Genomic DNA, 13,862 nt, shown 5'->3' with positions numbered 1-13,862 from the left:
TAAATTACAAACCTGCTTTTGAAGCACTTTTCAAAAAAAAAAAAAAAAAAGGAAAAGAAAGAAAAACCCCAAAGCAGGCTATTATGTGCATAAGAGATTCTTCGTTGGAGCTATAAAGGCTGACAGCCTCTGCGCACCCCACATTTCATGCACCCTCCCACACCCTCCTCCCCGCACCTCCGTCTCCCTTTCCCCACCGCCACCAGTGTCCCCAGAGCTGCTTCCTGGCCTCCCCTCTCCCTGCCTCCCATCGATTTATTTATCTCATTTATTGAAAAAAAAATATACACCCAATCCCCACAGGCCTCTGGCGTATGTACCAAAATAAAAAGACAGCAAATTAAATTAAATGCCGCCTCTCAAAACTCGAAGTCCCTATTAGCAGAGAAAGCGCGAGGACACCGGCTTTCGCCCCATCCTGCACCAGCGCCCTCCCACACACACACACCTCTCTTCCTCCTCTGACATCTCATTTACTCTCTGGTGCCCCTCTACCTTCTTGCCTTGCTCTCTCCAGGTAGGCAGGGACCACCCCCTTGCAGCCTGGGGTTGGGGGAGGGCTGCCAAGGGCTGTGTCCAGGGTCCTGTTTTTGCTCACTGTTTCTGAGCATCCAACAGCCTCAGGAAGTAGGTGTTCGTATTCCCTTTGTGGGCGTGCGTGCTAAAGTCGCTTCAGTCGTGTCCAGCCCTGTGCGACCCCATGTACCGCAGCCCGCCAGGCTCCTCTGTCCATGGGATTCTCCAGGCAAGAATACTGGAGTGGGTTGCCATTTTCTCCACCATGGGATCTTCCAGGGCTCGAACCTGCGTCTCCTGTGACTCTTGCATTGCAGGAGGATTCTCTACCGCTGAGCCACCGGGGAAGCCCCAGTATTCCCTTTACAACTAAGGAAACTGAGGCTCAAAGAAGCTCATTGGCTCAGCCTCTGCCACCAGAGACTGTGTGTCCCCATTGAACCGAGCTGCCTCAGAGCGCTAGGGGTGCTGGAGGGGGAGGGGCAGAGCGGGGTCCATCCAGAAGGCTACGAGGAGCAGGAGGGCCCTCCTGCAGCCAGTCCCTCTGAAAGCCCCTTGGGAGGTCCCGGTCACTGGTGCCAAATCTTTCCCCCCACCTTCCTTGCGATTTCAGGTTTATTTCAAGCGAGACGGGGAACCCATCGACGCAGTGCCCTTGTTGGAGCCGCCGGCGGCCAGCTCTGGTCCCCTCCAGGACAGCAGGCCCTTCCGCAGCCTCCTGCACCGTGACCTGGATGAGACCAAGATGCAGAGGTCACTGTCCCTGCTGGACGCTGAGACCCGGGGCGGGCGTCCCTTCACGGAGCGCCCTTCCCGCAGCCTGACCCCAGATCCCAGCAGCGTCATCCAGCCGACCACCGAGAGCATCCCGGAGACGGTGGTGAGCCGTGAGTTCCCCCGCTGGGTGCACAGCTCCGAGCCCGTCTACTTCCTGCGGCACAGCCACACCCCGGGCAGCGACGGCACGGTGGAGGTGCGAGCCCTGCTCACCTGGACGCTCAACCCACAGATCGACAACGAGGCCCTCTTCAGCTGCGAGGTCAAGCACCCAGCGCTGTCGATGCCCATGCAGGCCGAGGTCACGCTGGGTGAGGCCCGCTGGGAGCCCCTCTGCAGCGTCCCCTCCCTGCAGAGCCAGGCGGTGGGGAGCCTTGGAACAGGGCGGTGGGCTGCCGGCCACCCTGGAGATGGGGAGAAGATGGAGCAAGCTGGGGTTTGGGTCGGGCATGGAGGTCAGGATCAGGCTCTTTGGGAGGTTTGCTGAGCTGGGTTGGAGGACATGGGAGGCTACAGGGAGGTCTGGGGAGTCTGGTCCAACAGGATCAGGAATATGGAAGCCTCGGGAGTTTGCTATATCAGTGTTAGGAACGGGGGGTTTTCAAGGTTGAAGATGGGTGGAAGGTGCCAGTCCCAGGGAAGTTTGCTGCGCGAGTGAAGGATACACAGGAGTTGGGACTCATAAGATAGGGTTGCTGAGTCAGGTCAGGGAAAGATGAGGACATGGAGGCAACAAGGGGGTTTTCTCAATTGAATAAGAGACCCACGAGCCCAGGGAAGAGTTACCAGACACAGATCATGAGTGTGGCGGGTCGCAAGCTGGTCGGATCAGGGTCAGGACTGCTAGCGGTTATGGAAGCTTGGCCAGCAGGGGGCGGGGAACGTACCCGCTGTGGGAGGGCACCGCTCTGGCTGGGCACCATGGAAACCCTGCCACCTGCAGGGATATGGGAAGTGGCTCAACCAGGGAACCGGATGCCCAGGGTCAGCTCAGCCTGAGAATCTAGTCCCCAGCCGGGACCTGCTTCCTCTTCCCACAGAGCACCAGCTCGGCCTCTCCCCAGAGCAGCTCCCTAAGATCTGATCCATTTCCCCTTATCCATCTCCCAGCTTAGTAGCGGCAGGAGAAGCAACGTGTGGAATCTTCTCTAGAAATATGAGACCCTTCAAGCCAGCGTTTGTATTGACTAGGGTGGGGTAGGGCAGGGAGATGGCCTCAATGACCCTGTACTGGTCCCCTCTGCCCACAACACTCTGGACCTGACTTTCAGCACCCAGCAGCTCAACTCGCAGCCTAAGGAGCCTGGGCTTGTCCCTGCAGCTCCCCCAGTGCTGAGAAGTTGCCTGGAAACACCCGCAGCCCCCAGCCCGGACCCCCCACGACAGGGACAGAGAACAGTGACTGCTGGCGGCTGAGACCCCAGCCTGTGCCCGGCGGGCAGTGGTGGCAGGCGGCGTCCAAAGGGCATCTCTGCTTTCAGCTGGCCCACCAGAAAACCCAGCAGCAACTCTGCAGCAGACACCAAGAGAAAGGTGTACATGCACACCTATTATGCGCCAGGAACATATGCCAGGGTCCTCTCATCCACCCTTCACAGGCAGTTTACCATGCAGGCCCATTTTACAGGTGAGCAAAACTGAGCCTCGCTTTGGTGGGATCCCTTCCTTTGAGCCACCAACTTATAAGCAGCAAAGCTGGAATTTCCAGCCATTCTGTTAGTGCCTTCTCCACTTCCCCCTATGCCAGCCACTGAACCTACCAGCCCCAGAACTGGGCACCCTTGCTGGCTACGGGTTAGTTCTCTGAGGACCCATAAAAAAGTCCCTTTGATTCCCAGAGGCCACTTGCCCACACAGAAAATGACCATAACGGCTAACTAGCATTTACTGAACACCTACCGCATACCACAGACTGTCGCTTTCCTCGTACAAACCCAGCAGATACCCCGATTGTTAACCCCCGTGGTCACTGAATGAGGTTAGGGCTAGCAGTGTCCCATAGCACAGAGGAGGCAACTGAGACCCACGAGGTGAAATGCGCTGTCTGCGGTGAGTAGGTCAGGGGCAGCTCCAGCGTGTTTTGCCCCTAGCCGCCACTCACTGAGCTGCCTCGGGCGTCTGCTGTCACGGCACCTGCCCTGTGAGTACCATTTGCTCTTCATGGCAGGGAAACTCGGCGAGCACCCGCTGTGGGCAGGCCCTGTGTCGGGCGCCAGTGTCTCTCCCACACAGAGCATGCCCAGACCCCTCTCCCAGCCTTCCCACTTTGCCAGGCAGCCCCACCCCCCGTTTCTCTGGACCCTCCACCCTTCCCTGAGTGCTTTCTTGTATTTGAGCCTCCCTGTCCGCAAGATACAGTCTACTTCCAGGCTGGGAGTCAGAGCAGCCTCAACCCCTCATCAGGAGGCTTTATCTGTGGAGGCCACCCCTGGCCTCTCTTACCGAAGCCTTGGCTTCCCACGAGAGGGCTCCCTGGCCCACCCCAAGAGAATGAGAAAGTTGAGAGCAGACGAGGCTTCTGAGCAGCTAGCTTCCATCCCCGTGATGGAGCGGTGCTGCGCCCAGTCTTCCCAACGCCCACCCAAGCCATGTTAGAGCGCTTGCCTGCCCGGCCCTAGGTTCCAGATGGTTCCTGCCTCCACATGGATCCATCTTGACATGCACCCCCAATCATCCTCACCAGAGCAAGAGAAAGGCCCGCTCACAGGCAGTGGACATGACGGACATGGGATTAGGGGACCCGGCAGGGCCACCCAGGGGAAGGGGCCAAATAAGCTGCGTGAGTGAAGAGACCCTCAGGCTGGCTTCCTGTCTCATCTCAACTACTGCCAGTTGGTAGGGTCTCAAGCTTCTTGGGACTCTGAGCCTCATTTCCTGACCTGCTGAGCGGAAAGAGCTCGTGTATGTGTGGGGCGTACCCTGGAACCGGGCTCTGTTCCAGATGCTTTCCCCACAAGATCTCCTTGCAGGGACCCTATGAGGTGACTGAGAGACACCATCAATATCCCCATTTTATAAGCGAGGGGACCCGGCTGGGAGCAGCTCTCCTTGGGTCACCCAGCCAGGTCTGACCCCAGAGGCTATGCTCTTAACCACTGCGCCCTACTGCTCACTGGTGTGGCTGTGGTGAGGAGCCAGGGAGCCAGTGATTATGGCCAGTGGATGGTGGTGTGAGCCAGAGGGGTCCTGAGTGAGGGTCTGCATGTCACACGATCAAGGCATCCTGCACTCTGGCCATGGCGGGGAGAAAGTGTGCTGCAGGAGATGACCTCAGGGCACACGTGCCAATCAGCTGCTCAGGACTTTAAAGGTCAGGCCAGCAAGGGCTGGGGCACGCCTCCCTGTGCTTTCCCTTTGTGTGTGTGTGTGTGTGTGTGTGTGTGTGTGTGCACGCGCATGTGTGTGTGTGCGTGTGTGTGCACCAAGCTGCCTCAATCGTGTCCGACTCTGTGACCCTATGGACTGTAGTATTCCCCCTATCAGGGATGCCCCTCAGCTCAGACGCCACTGTCCCCAGGAAGACAGAGGCCTGGTGCTCCTAGAGTCCGTGTCAGGAGACGGCAACTACCTTCTTCCCATTGATCAAACCAGAACGCTTGGAGTCACCCACTTCTCCCCCCTTTCCTCCTACCCCACAGCCAAGCCATCCTTGAAAGTGAAAGCCACTCAGTCATGTCCAACTCTTTGCGACCCCCTGGATTATACAGTCCATGAATTCTCCAGGCCAGAACACTGGAGTGGGTAGACTTTCCCTTCTCCAGGGGATCTTCCTGACCCAGGGATGGAACCCAGGTCTCCCATACTGCAGGCAGATTCTTGACCCCTGAGCCACCAAGGAAGCCCAAGAACACTGGAGCGGGTGGCCTCTCCCTTCTCCAGCGGATCTTCCCGACCCAGGAATTGGGTCAGGGTCACCTGCTCTGCAGGGGATCCTTTATTGAGCGCCCTGGAGGCTCCCCCTCAGAATCGACCCCACCACCACCCCGCCTCGTGGTTTCCTGTCCAGCCTCCCCATCTAAGCACCGGCAGTTCACGCTGGATCCGTGCAGCAGCCCCAAACTGGCCTTTCTGCTCCCACTCGGGTCCTTTGCTATCCTCCACCCTGACCGATCTAAAATATAAATCCACATACACACCCACCAAAAACCCTGCGATGGTAGACAGATTGATAGAAGAGAAGACAGTCCAGAAATAGACCCACATACAATGGATTTTTGACAAAGGTCCCCCCAGGCTGTTCAATGGGAAGACAGAACTCTTCTTAACACATGGGCCTGGAACTACTGGGTACACTTAAGGAAAAGATGAACCGACCCCTACCTTGCACACACACGATTAATCTGAGATGAGTCACAGACCTAAATGTAAAACCCAGCATCGTAAAAACTTCTAGGGCAAAACACAGAAATATATCTTTGTGACTTTGAGGTGGGCAAGGATGTCTTAAAAAGGTCACAAAAAGCACTAAATGCAAATTTGAAAATTGGTGAATTGGACTTAATAAAAATTCAGATCTTCTGCTCCTAAGAAGATACTTTCAAGAAAATGAAATGAGGTGAGATGAAAAAGCAAACTACAAACTAAGAGAAAATACGCTCGACGCAGATATATGATAAGGATTTATATCCTGAATATGTAAAGAACCACTACAGATCAATAACGACAAATTTTTAAAGAGAGGATATACAAATGGCCAATCAGCATATAAAAAGGTATATAAATAACATCATTAAGGAAATAAAGACTAAAACCTAAGTGAGATACCGTTCACAACGACTAAAACGCCTGCAGTAGAAAGATGGACAGCACCAGATGCCGGCAAGGATGTGGGACAGTAAGAACCTTCACACCGCGCGGGTGTGTGAGAGCGCTGCTGCTCTGCAAACTGGTAGCTGCTCACAAAGATAAGAAGACTCCTCTCTGCCCTATGACCCAGCAATTTCACTCATAAATACTTATCCGAGAAAAAGGAAAACATATGTCCACGAAGACTTGGGGCTTCCCAGGTGGTGCTGGTGGTAAAGGATCCACATGCCAGTGCAGGACTCAAAAGAGACGTGGGTTCGATTCCTAGGTTCGGAAGAGCCCATGGAGGATTCAACGGCAGCCCACTCCAGTACTCTTGCCTGGAGAATCCCATGGACAGAGGAGCCTGGCGGGCTGCAGTCCACGGGGTCTCAGAGTCACCCACGACTGAACACACACAAAGACTTGGGTGTTCACTTCTCATGAACACACGAATAAACTCCTAAGACACCGACAACGTGGGTGAAGCTCAGAACATTGCACGGCAGTGTGCAGACTGCACGATTCCGTTTGTGTGTGCGGCAGTGTGCACACTGCACGATTCCATGTGTGTGCGGCAGTTACACACCGCACAATTCCGTTTGTGTGAGCTGCTAGGACATAGAAGCGACCTCTGAGGATAGAAAATGGAGCAGCGTTTACCTGTGGATGGTGGAAACGCACTGGGAGGAGGTCTCAGAGGACCTCTGGGGGGGATGGGAACGTTCTCGAATTTGACTGGGAGAGTGGTTACACAGGTGTTCACATTTAGTAGGGTTTATCAAATTGTGTTCTTAAGAACAGCACATTTCCCTTCTGTGAGCTTCATCACAATTTAAGAATATATGAAAGTCAAACAAAGCAACCCAAAACAGACTGCATCATGTGTAAACTCGCACCCCACGGAGCTCATCTCTCACGCTCTCCTCTGCTCCATCTGCTCCTGCCACAGGGTTCTCCTTACCCTTCCTTGAACATGCCCAGCTCAGGCCCACCGCCATGACTTTGCACTGTCCTTCCTTTCTGCCTGGAATAACCAGATAATCTGAACCCCTCCTTCACTCAGGTCTCTGCTCACATTTTCTACCCAAAGGCTCTTCACTTGAACTCTCTTTCCCGGTGTCGTCTTGGCCCCCTCGAACTCCTTCCCTTGCTTGTTTTCTGACATTGCATTTATCTCCATCTGCAAGTGTATGAGAGGCTTCCCAAGTGGCTCAGTAGTAAAAAGAATCCACTTACCAGTGCAAGGAGATGAAAGAGATGAGGGGGGATCAATGCTTGGGCCAAGAAGATCCCTTGGAGCAGGAAACGGCAACCCACTCCACTATTCTTGCCTGGAGAATCCCATGGACAGAGGAGCCTGAGGGGCTACAGTCCACGGGGTTGCAAAGAGATAGACATGACTGAGTACACACGCATGCAAGTATATGATATGTTTTCTTATTGCCTGGATCTTCCACTGGAATTTAAGCTGAATGTGGATAGGGTCTTATTCACACGGTACAGGGCTCAGTGAAGATTAAACAAGGCGGTGCATCCGAAGTGCTTCCCATAGTGACAGAGCAAGGACTCGGTGAATACAGGCCACTGCTGTTAGTCATTATTGTGTCCCCAACACTGCCCTGCATAGTGGCCAACACAGATTAGGTGTCCAGTAAAGAACCAGATACAGCACATGAGTGAATGAGTGGGTGGGTGAGCGGATTAGCAGGTTTATGGGTAGGTATCTGGACAGATGATGGATGGATAAATGGACGCATGGGGGACATGGTGAAGGGATGAATAATATGATGGAGTGATGAGTGGATGGAGGGATGGACAGAATGAAAGCTTGGAAAGCTGGAGGGATGGATAGAATGAATGCTTGGAAGGCTGGGGGTTGGATGGATGGATGGATGAGTAAGTGGGTGGATGAGTAGGTGGGTGAGTGAGTAGATGACTGTCTTCGTGAAGACCCAGAACTCCCACAGTGAAGGGCCTAGAAGAGCTTTTCCACGAGATTTCACAAGGCTAATATCGCAGCACAACGCTGAGGGAGTGAAGAGAGCAGTTATACAAGCAGGCTCTCATGCACGCCCCTGAGCAGATGCACACCACTTCACATCTCTGTCTTGTCCCTCCCACTCACTGTCATTTTCAGAACAGTTTCTCAAAGAGTGGGGGAGTGGCCTATTCTCCCCATGTACAGGGGAGAAAACTGAGGCCCAACAAGCTGAACCAACTCATGCAAATCACGTAACCAGAGACTGGAAGACAGGCCTCAGTCCTGGGTCTCCAGACTCCCACTCTTTCCACATGTCCAGGAATTGAGAGGAAGGAAATCCCAGCGGCAGAGAACCTTCCTGTGGGTCTTTTCAGCGATGAGTTCTAGGGGCAGGAGAGAGGGCCCAGGACCGGCCTGTCAGGAGCTGCTGAAGGGCGTCAGCGTGCGGTGGAAGGGTGTGGGTGGTGGCCGCTGGCCTCCCAGCAGCTCCTGCTGCAGGTCAGAGGGGCCGCCTGCCACCAAGGCTCTCACTGGCTGGCAGCTGCCAGGGTCAGGCCGGGAGGTATGAGGGCAGAGCAGACCCCCTCACCTACCCACTGCATGCCCCTCAGGCTCCACCCGGGAGCGCAGCGCAGCAGGGGAGGGGTCTGGCTGCCCACATGCAAGCAGCTTCCCGGGCTCTGAGCGCTCTTCTAAAGACCGATGCATGCTCAGGTCCTCTCCGGCCACGTCTTCGCTGTCTGATCTCCTGGGAGCCAGTTAGGTAACCTGCAAAATGAGTTTCATGGCAACGTGCTTCGTAAGCATCAGGATGAGGGCGAGGGCTGGGGACGGTCCTAGAACGGAGTCTAGTGCGTGTCAGGCGCCTGATAAATGTGAGCTCCCTCTCCTGGGGGCCAGGAAGCCCAGGCTGGGCTGAAGCGGGTGGGTGGGGCCTTTAGAAAAGCCGGCAGTTAGGAGACTGACCCAGGAGCTGTCTGCTCCTCCTGCTCACGGGGCAGGGGATGGGGGGCTCTTCTATGCCCCCTGCTGGCTGCAGCGGGACGGTGCCGCCCGTGCAGGACAAGAAGAGGAGACAGACCGTCCCCCGCAGCGCTCCTCACCTGCAGAGGGACCTTGACCGCGCTTGAGAGTTCATGAAAAAGTCGAGAAAGTGACTCGGCTCCCCCAAGCCGCCCTTGCCTTATGAGGACAATCTCAAGACGGTGGAGGTTTAAATGAGATCATGAATCCTAAGTTGCTTAACCGAATGCCTGGCACTCAGGATGTGCTGGACAAATGCCCTCAAACCCACACCATCTCCCAGCACTCCTAACAGCCCACCGTGGTGGGCGGGCAAGGGTTGCCGTGGCTGTTCCCATCCTGCATTTGGGGAAACTGGGGAAGGGACTGGTCCGGGGCGCACAGGGACTCCTCTCCTGCATAGTGGACGCAGCAGTGGGTACCGCCCCCGTCTCCCCCATCACTGCGTCCCCTGGCGCGGGCCCGGCTCTTCCCCCGATGCGTCTCTCTTCGCCATGCGGCCCTTCAGATGTCTTGCTCTTGATTTAATTAACAGTCCTTTGGTGTCATTCTCAGAGAACGAAATTGGCAGTGCCTGGGAGATCACTCGCAACCGCCAGCTGCTCTGAGTTCTTCTCTGAGAGCTCTGAGTAGGAAAGAGAGGTTTCGGGAGCTGGTGGGGCCGATGAGTAAATCCCGGGGCAGCCCCAGAGCCTGGTGACAAAGCTCTTCTCCTGCTGCCACCCCTGGAAGGTGCTTGCAGAGAGAGGCACACGAGCAAGGCACCCCGATCTAAATCCTACCTCTTTCCCTGGCCCAGAAATCTGCAGGGTCTGGCCCAGTCCACACTCCCATTACCCCCGACCTTCAACCTCAGCACCATGGCCTGGCTGTTCCCTCCACCTGGAACCCTTTTCAGGAGCTTCCTCTCAGCTGACATAGCAGCTCGGAGGAGGAGATACTCAGACCCTGACTCCCCACTGGTCCGAGTCTCCACGATGCTATGGCTCTCTGATAAGCTCTTGTTCACGTATTTACTTTGTGTCGAATGTCTCCCTTACTAAAGTGTGAGCTCCGTGTCAGCAGGCATACGCCTCCATCACCACCGTGTCCCCAGCCCTGGCAAGCAGCTGGCTCAGTAATTCCTTGCTGGATGAACGAGTGAGTGATGGAAGGATCTGGCAGACAGAAGCTTGGTGTGAAAGCCACAGGAGGAGAAACTGGCTCTGTGGGTGACCTTGGATAAACCCCTTCGTTACCCCTGGGCTATGGTTTTTCCAGTGTTCATGTATGGATGTGAGAGTTGGACTATAAAGAAAGCTGAGCACTGAAGAATTGATGCTTTTGAACTGTGGTGTTGGAGAAGACTCTTGGGAGTCCCTTGGACTGCAAGGAGACCCAACCAGTCCTCCTAAAGAAGATCAGTCCTGAGTGTTCATTGAAAGGACTGATGTTGAAGCTGCAACTCCAATACTTTGGCCACCTGATGTGAAGAACTGACTCACTGAAAAGACCCTGATGCTGGGAAAGATTGAGGAGGGCAGGAGGAGAAGGGGACGACAGAGGATGAGATGGTTGGATGGCATCACTGACTCAATGGACATGGGTTTGGGTAAACTCCGGGAGTTAGTGATGGACAGGGAGGCCTGGCGTGCTGCGGTTCATGGGGTCACAGACAGTGGGACACGACTGAGCAACTGGACTGCACTGAACCCCTGGGCTTCAGGTTCCTGATCTAAAACCTGGGAGGATGAACCTGGTGATCTCCGTGGCTCTTCCTGCCCTGATAGTCTCTAAGCCCGCCTTGGGTGCCGTGTCTCCCAAGTTCAGAGACGTTAAGGGGCTTGACAGAAGTGATGCCAGATGGGGAAGAGAATCAGGAGGACACAGACCAGGCCCAAGGAAGGAGACGGCTCCCCCCGTATTTTGCTACCTTCCAGAGATTCCAGAAAAAAAAAAAAAAAACACACACACACACACACAAAAACCCGTGAGTCAGATTAACCTGGAAGAAAGTGCTCTGGGGCAGGAGTGACGAGACCCGACGTTTGGCCCTGGTGCTTGCTCACGGTGTGACCTTTGGCAAATTGCTTCCCCTGAGCCTCAGTTACCTCAGCTGTACAATGGGGCGACATGGCAAGCCCCACCTCACAAGCGTTGAGCGCTCATACGAGTTTGAGTTTCTGCAGTACTGGCTGCCGGAGCAGGCTCCTCCCTGTTTGCTGCTGAGTCATCCCCGACTCCCCTTCCCCCTGCGTCTCTGATCTGACCCCTTGTCGCACCGGCTGACGCTCGTCTTCTGCCCGCACTGAGAGTGAACCCCACCAGGGAGGGGGTGTGTTCTGGGTGCCATTAAGTCTCCAGTTCTCAGCCGGGGCTCAGGAACTGTGTGTGTGAGCGCACTGGATGGGAGCCTTCTCTTCCGTTCCCCCGCCCCTCCTTTCCTTGCTGAGTCCCCTCTCCCCCGCGCAAACACACAGCCCTCTGACCCGGCCTTTTCCTCCTTTACAGTTGCCCCCAAAGGACCCAAAATCATGATGACGCCCAGCAGAGCCCGGGTCGGGGACACCGTGAGGATCCTGGTCCACGGGTTTCAGGTCAGCCTCGCTCTGAGCAGCTGAGAGGGGGCGGGAGGTGGGCGGGAGGTGGGCGGGGCCCCGGCGGGAGGTGGGCGGGGCCCCAGCCTCCCTCCCCTTGACCTCCAGCACCGCCAGCGGGCCCCAGTCTCCGAATCTGCATGATGGCAGATGGCTTTGCCCGCCCATCTCCAGCTCAGAGCACCTCAGAGCAGCTCAGAGCACGTGGTCTCGACCTTCTTTTCAGCCCTAGAGTCCTCTTCTTCCCAAGGTTCCCGGCAGCCGCTCCCAACCCGTCGGATGAGAATGTGATACCCGCGCCCCGCCAGGCCCTGCCTCTGGCCCCCTTCCCGATAAGGGTCCTCCTGTGACTCCGCCCTCCCCTGCTCTGGCCAACAGAACGAGGTCTTCCCGGAGCCCATGTTCACGTGGACGCGGGTGGGGAGCCGCCTGCTGGACGGCAGCGCCGAGTTTGACGGGAAGGAGCTGGTGCTGGAACGCGTGCCCGCCGAGCTCAACGGCTCCATGTACCGCTGCATGGCCCAGAACCCGCTGGGCTCCACCGACACGCACACCCGGCTCATCGTGTTCGGTATGCTGTGCCAGACCGGGGTCGGGAGGGCCACCCAGGGCTGGGTGGGGCTGTCCCAAGGAGGTGGGCGCAGCAGGGGCCCGAGTTCCCCAAATTTGCCCCGAGGAGGCGCCCGCGGTGAGGCACTGGAGTGCTGCGGGTGAAACAAAAGCAGCTTTGGAGCTCAGGAGCCCTGGGTTCAAATCTCAGATTTCCCACTCGATGACGGGGCAACCCTGGGCAAGCGGTTCCCCTCCCTCAGTCTCTCCATCTGTAGAATGGGCCAGTACCTCCCAGCCCGCAGACGCCGTGTGCCTGCCCTGAGAGGCGCGGTGACGTGACACTCAGCAGGCGCTGGATAAGGGCCTCCTTTGCCGAGTTCTGAATGCCGTCCATGCTCTAGTTCTCTTTCTGTTCTTCCCGACAGAAAACCCGAATATCCCAAGAGGAACAGAAGACTCCAATGGTAAGTCTCCAACCTCGGAGCTTCTGGCATGAAAGCGCTGGTCCCCCAAACACTCCCTTTGCCTGCGCTTGCCCCTCCCTCAGGCCTTAGGCGCGTGAGTGTCCTCTAGTTGGGCAGAGTTTGGGTCAAAGGTCAGGAGTGGGCACTAAAGCCGTTAAGGGGGACCCAGTATCCCTAAGCAGCCAGCAGGGATCTCCAGGGACCAGGTCTTTCTGGGACCAGCTTCCATGACCCCAAGAAGATGCGTTCAACCCTGACCCTGGGGTTGTGGTCTGGGGCCCTTGACCACTTCGCAGGATGCTGGGCACACAGACCAGTGCCTCAGCAGGGTCCTTCATGCTGCCCCTGTCTCCAGGCTGGCCCTGACCTGGAGACCAGCCCGTGGGGCCCGGATACCCTTCCCAGGCCCACAACCCTCCCCTCCCCACACTGAGCTGACCCCACATTTCATGATGCGTCCCCCCACACTCCTGGTCCCCACTGCAGGGTCCTGGGGGCCCCCAGGGAGCCCGGCCTCAGCCCAGCAGGCCTGGGACAGGGAAGGGATCACACGCAGTCAGCTGGGACCGACGGCAGGGCTGGGGCTGGAATCCAGCGCACCCCGGCGCTTAAGGGCAGACTCTCGTCGGGGGCCCTCCGGAGCTCCGTGGTCCCCAGGGCCCACCCCCCCCCCCACGCCCCCGAGAGAGGCGGCGCGGGGCCCCTGCCCTGACGCCGCCCCCTGCACAGGTTCCGCGTCTGGCCCCGCTGGCGTCCGGCTCACCGTGGTGCTCGCCCTGACAGTGGTCCTGGAGCTGACGTGAAGGCGCGGCCTGCACTCCGTCTGGCACTGGCGTCTCTGCGACCGGTTTTCCTTTCTTTTTTAAACTATTTCCAGTCTTGTTCTTAGTCTCTTTCTGTCCGTGTCTTGGCTCCTTCGGTCAATTTAATTAATACAGAACACTTTTCCCCACCTCCGTCCGTGGCTCTGTATTCTTCATGTTCTATAGCAGCAACAGGGCGCCTGCCGGCATGCAGCCTTGGGTCAGGCAGTGACAGGGTGACAGACGGCATGCTCTTTCCCGGAGGTGGGGTGGAAGGGCAGTGTCTTGTCTCATCCAAATCCAGGCGTGGGAGGTTGCCCGAGACTCAGGAAATCTAAGCTCCCTCAGGGCCAGGTGTAATAGTCAGCTCTTGCCACAATGA

General features: G+C 56.6%; 1 protein-coding gene across 1 annotated transcript in view; it reads left to right on the top strand.

Moving 5' to 3' along the window:
- Nucleotides 1-13,631, top strand: part of IGSF21 (immunoglobin superfamily member 21) — a 283,942-nt gene extending 270,311 nt beyond the window's left edge. The window contains exons 6-10 of the mRNA XM_055574319.1: nucleotides 1,130-1,604; nucleotides 11,576-11,661; nucleotides 12,040-12,232; nucleotides 12,639-12,677; nucleotides 13,407-13,631. Coding sequence (XP_055430294.1) covers nucleotides 1,130-1,604; nucleotides 11,576-11,661; nucleotides 12,040-12,232; nucleotides 12,639-12,677; nucleotides 13,407-13,480 — 867 coding nt within the window. The 3' untranslated portion in view covers nucleotides 13,481-13,631. The remainder of the gene's footprint in view (nucleotides 1-1,129; nucleotides 1,605-11,575; nucleotides 11,662-12,039; nucleotides 12,233-12,638; nucleotides 12,678-13,406) is intronic.
- Nucleotides 13,632-13,862: the final 231 nt, after the last annotated feature.

This window comes from Bubalus kerabau, chromosome 3, assembly GCF_029407905.1.
Source record: "Bubalus kerabau isolate K-KA32 ecotype Philippines breed swamp buffalo chromosome 3, PCC_UOA_SB_1v2, whole genome shotgun sequence".
Lineage (NCBI taxonomy): Eukaryota > Metazoa > Chordata > Mammalia > Artiodactyla > Bovidae > Bubalus > Bubalus kerabau.
Note: the sequence above shows the minus strand (reverse complement) of the source record. Positions and strands in the feature narration are given on the sequence as shown.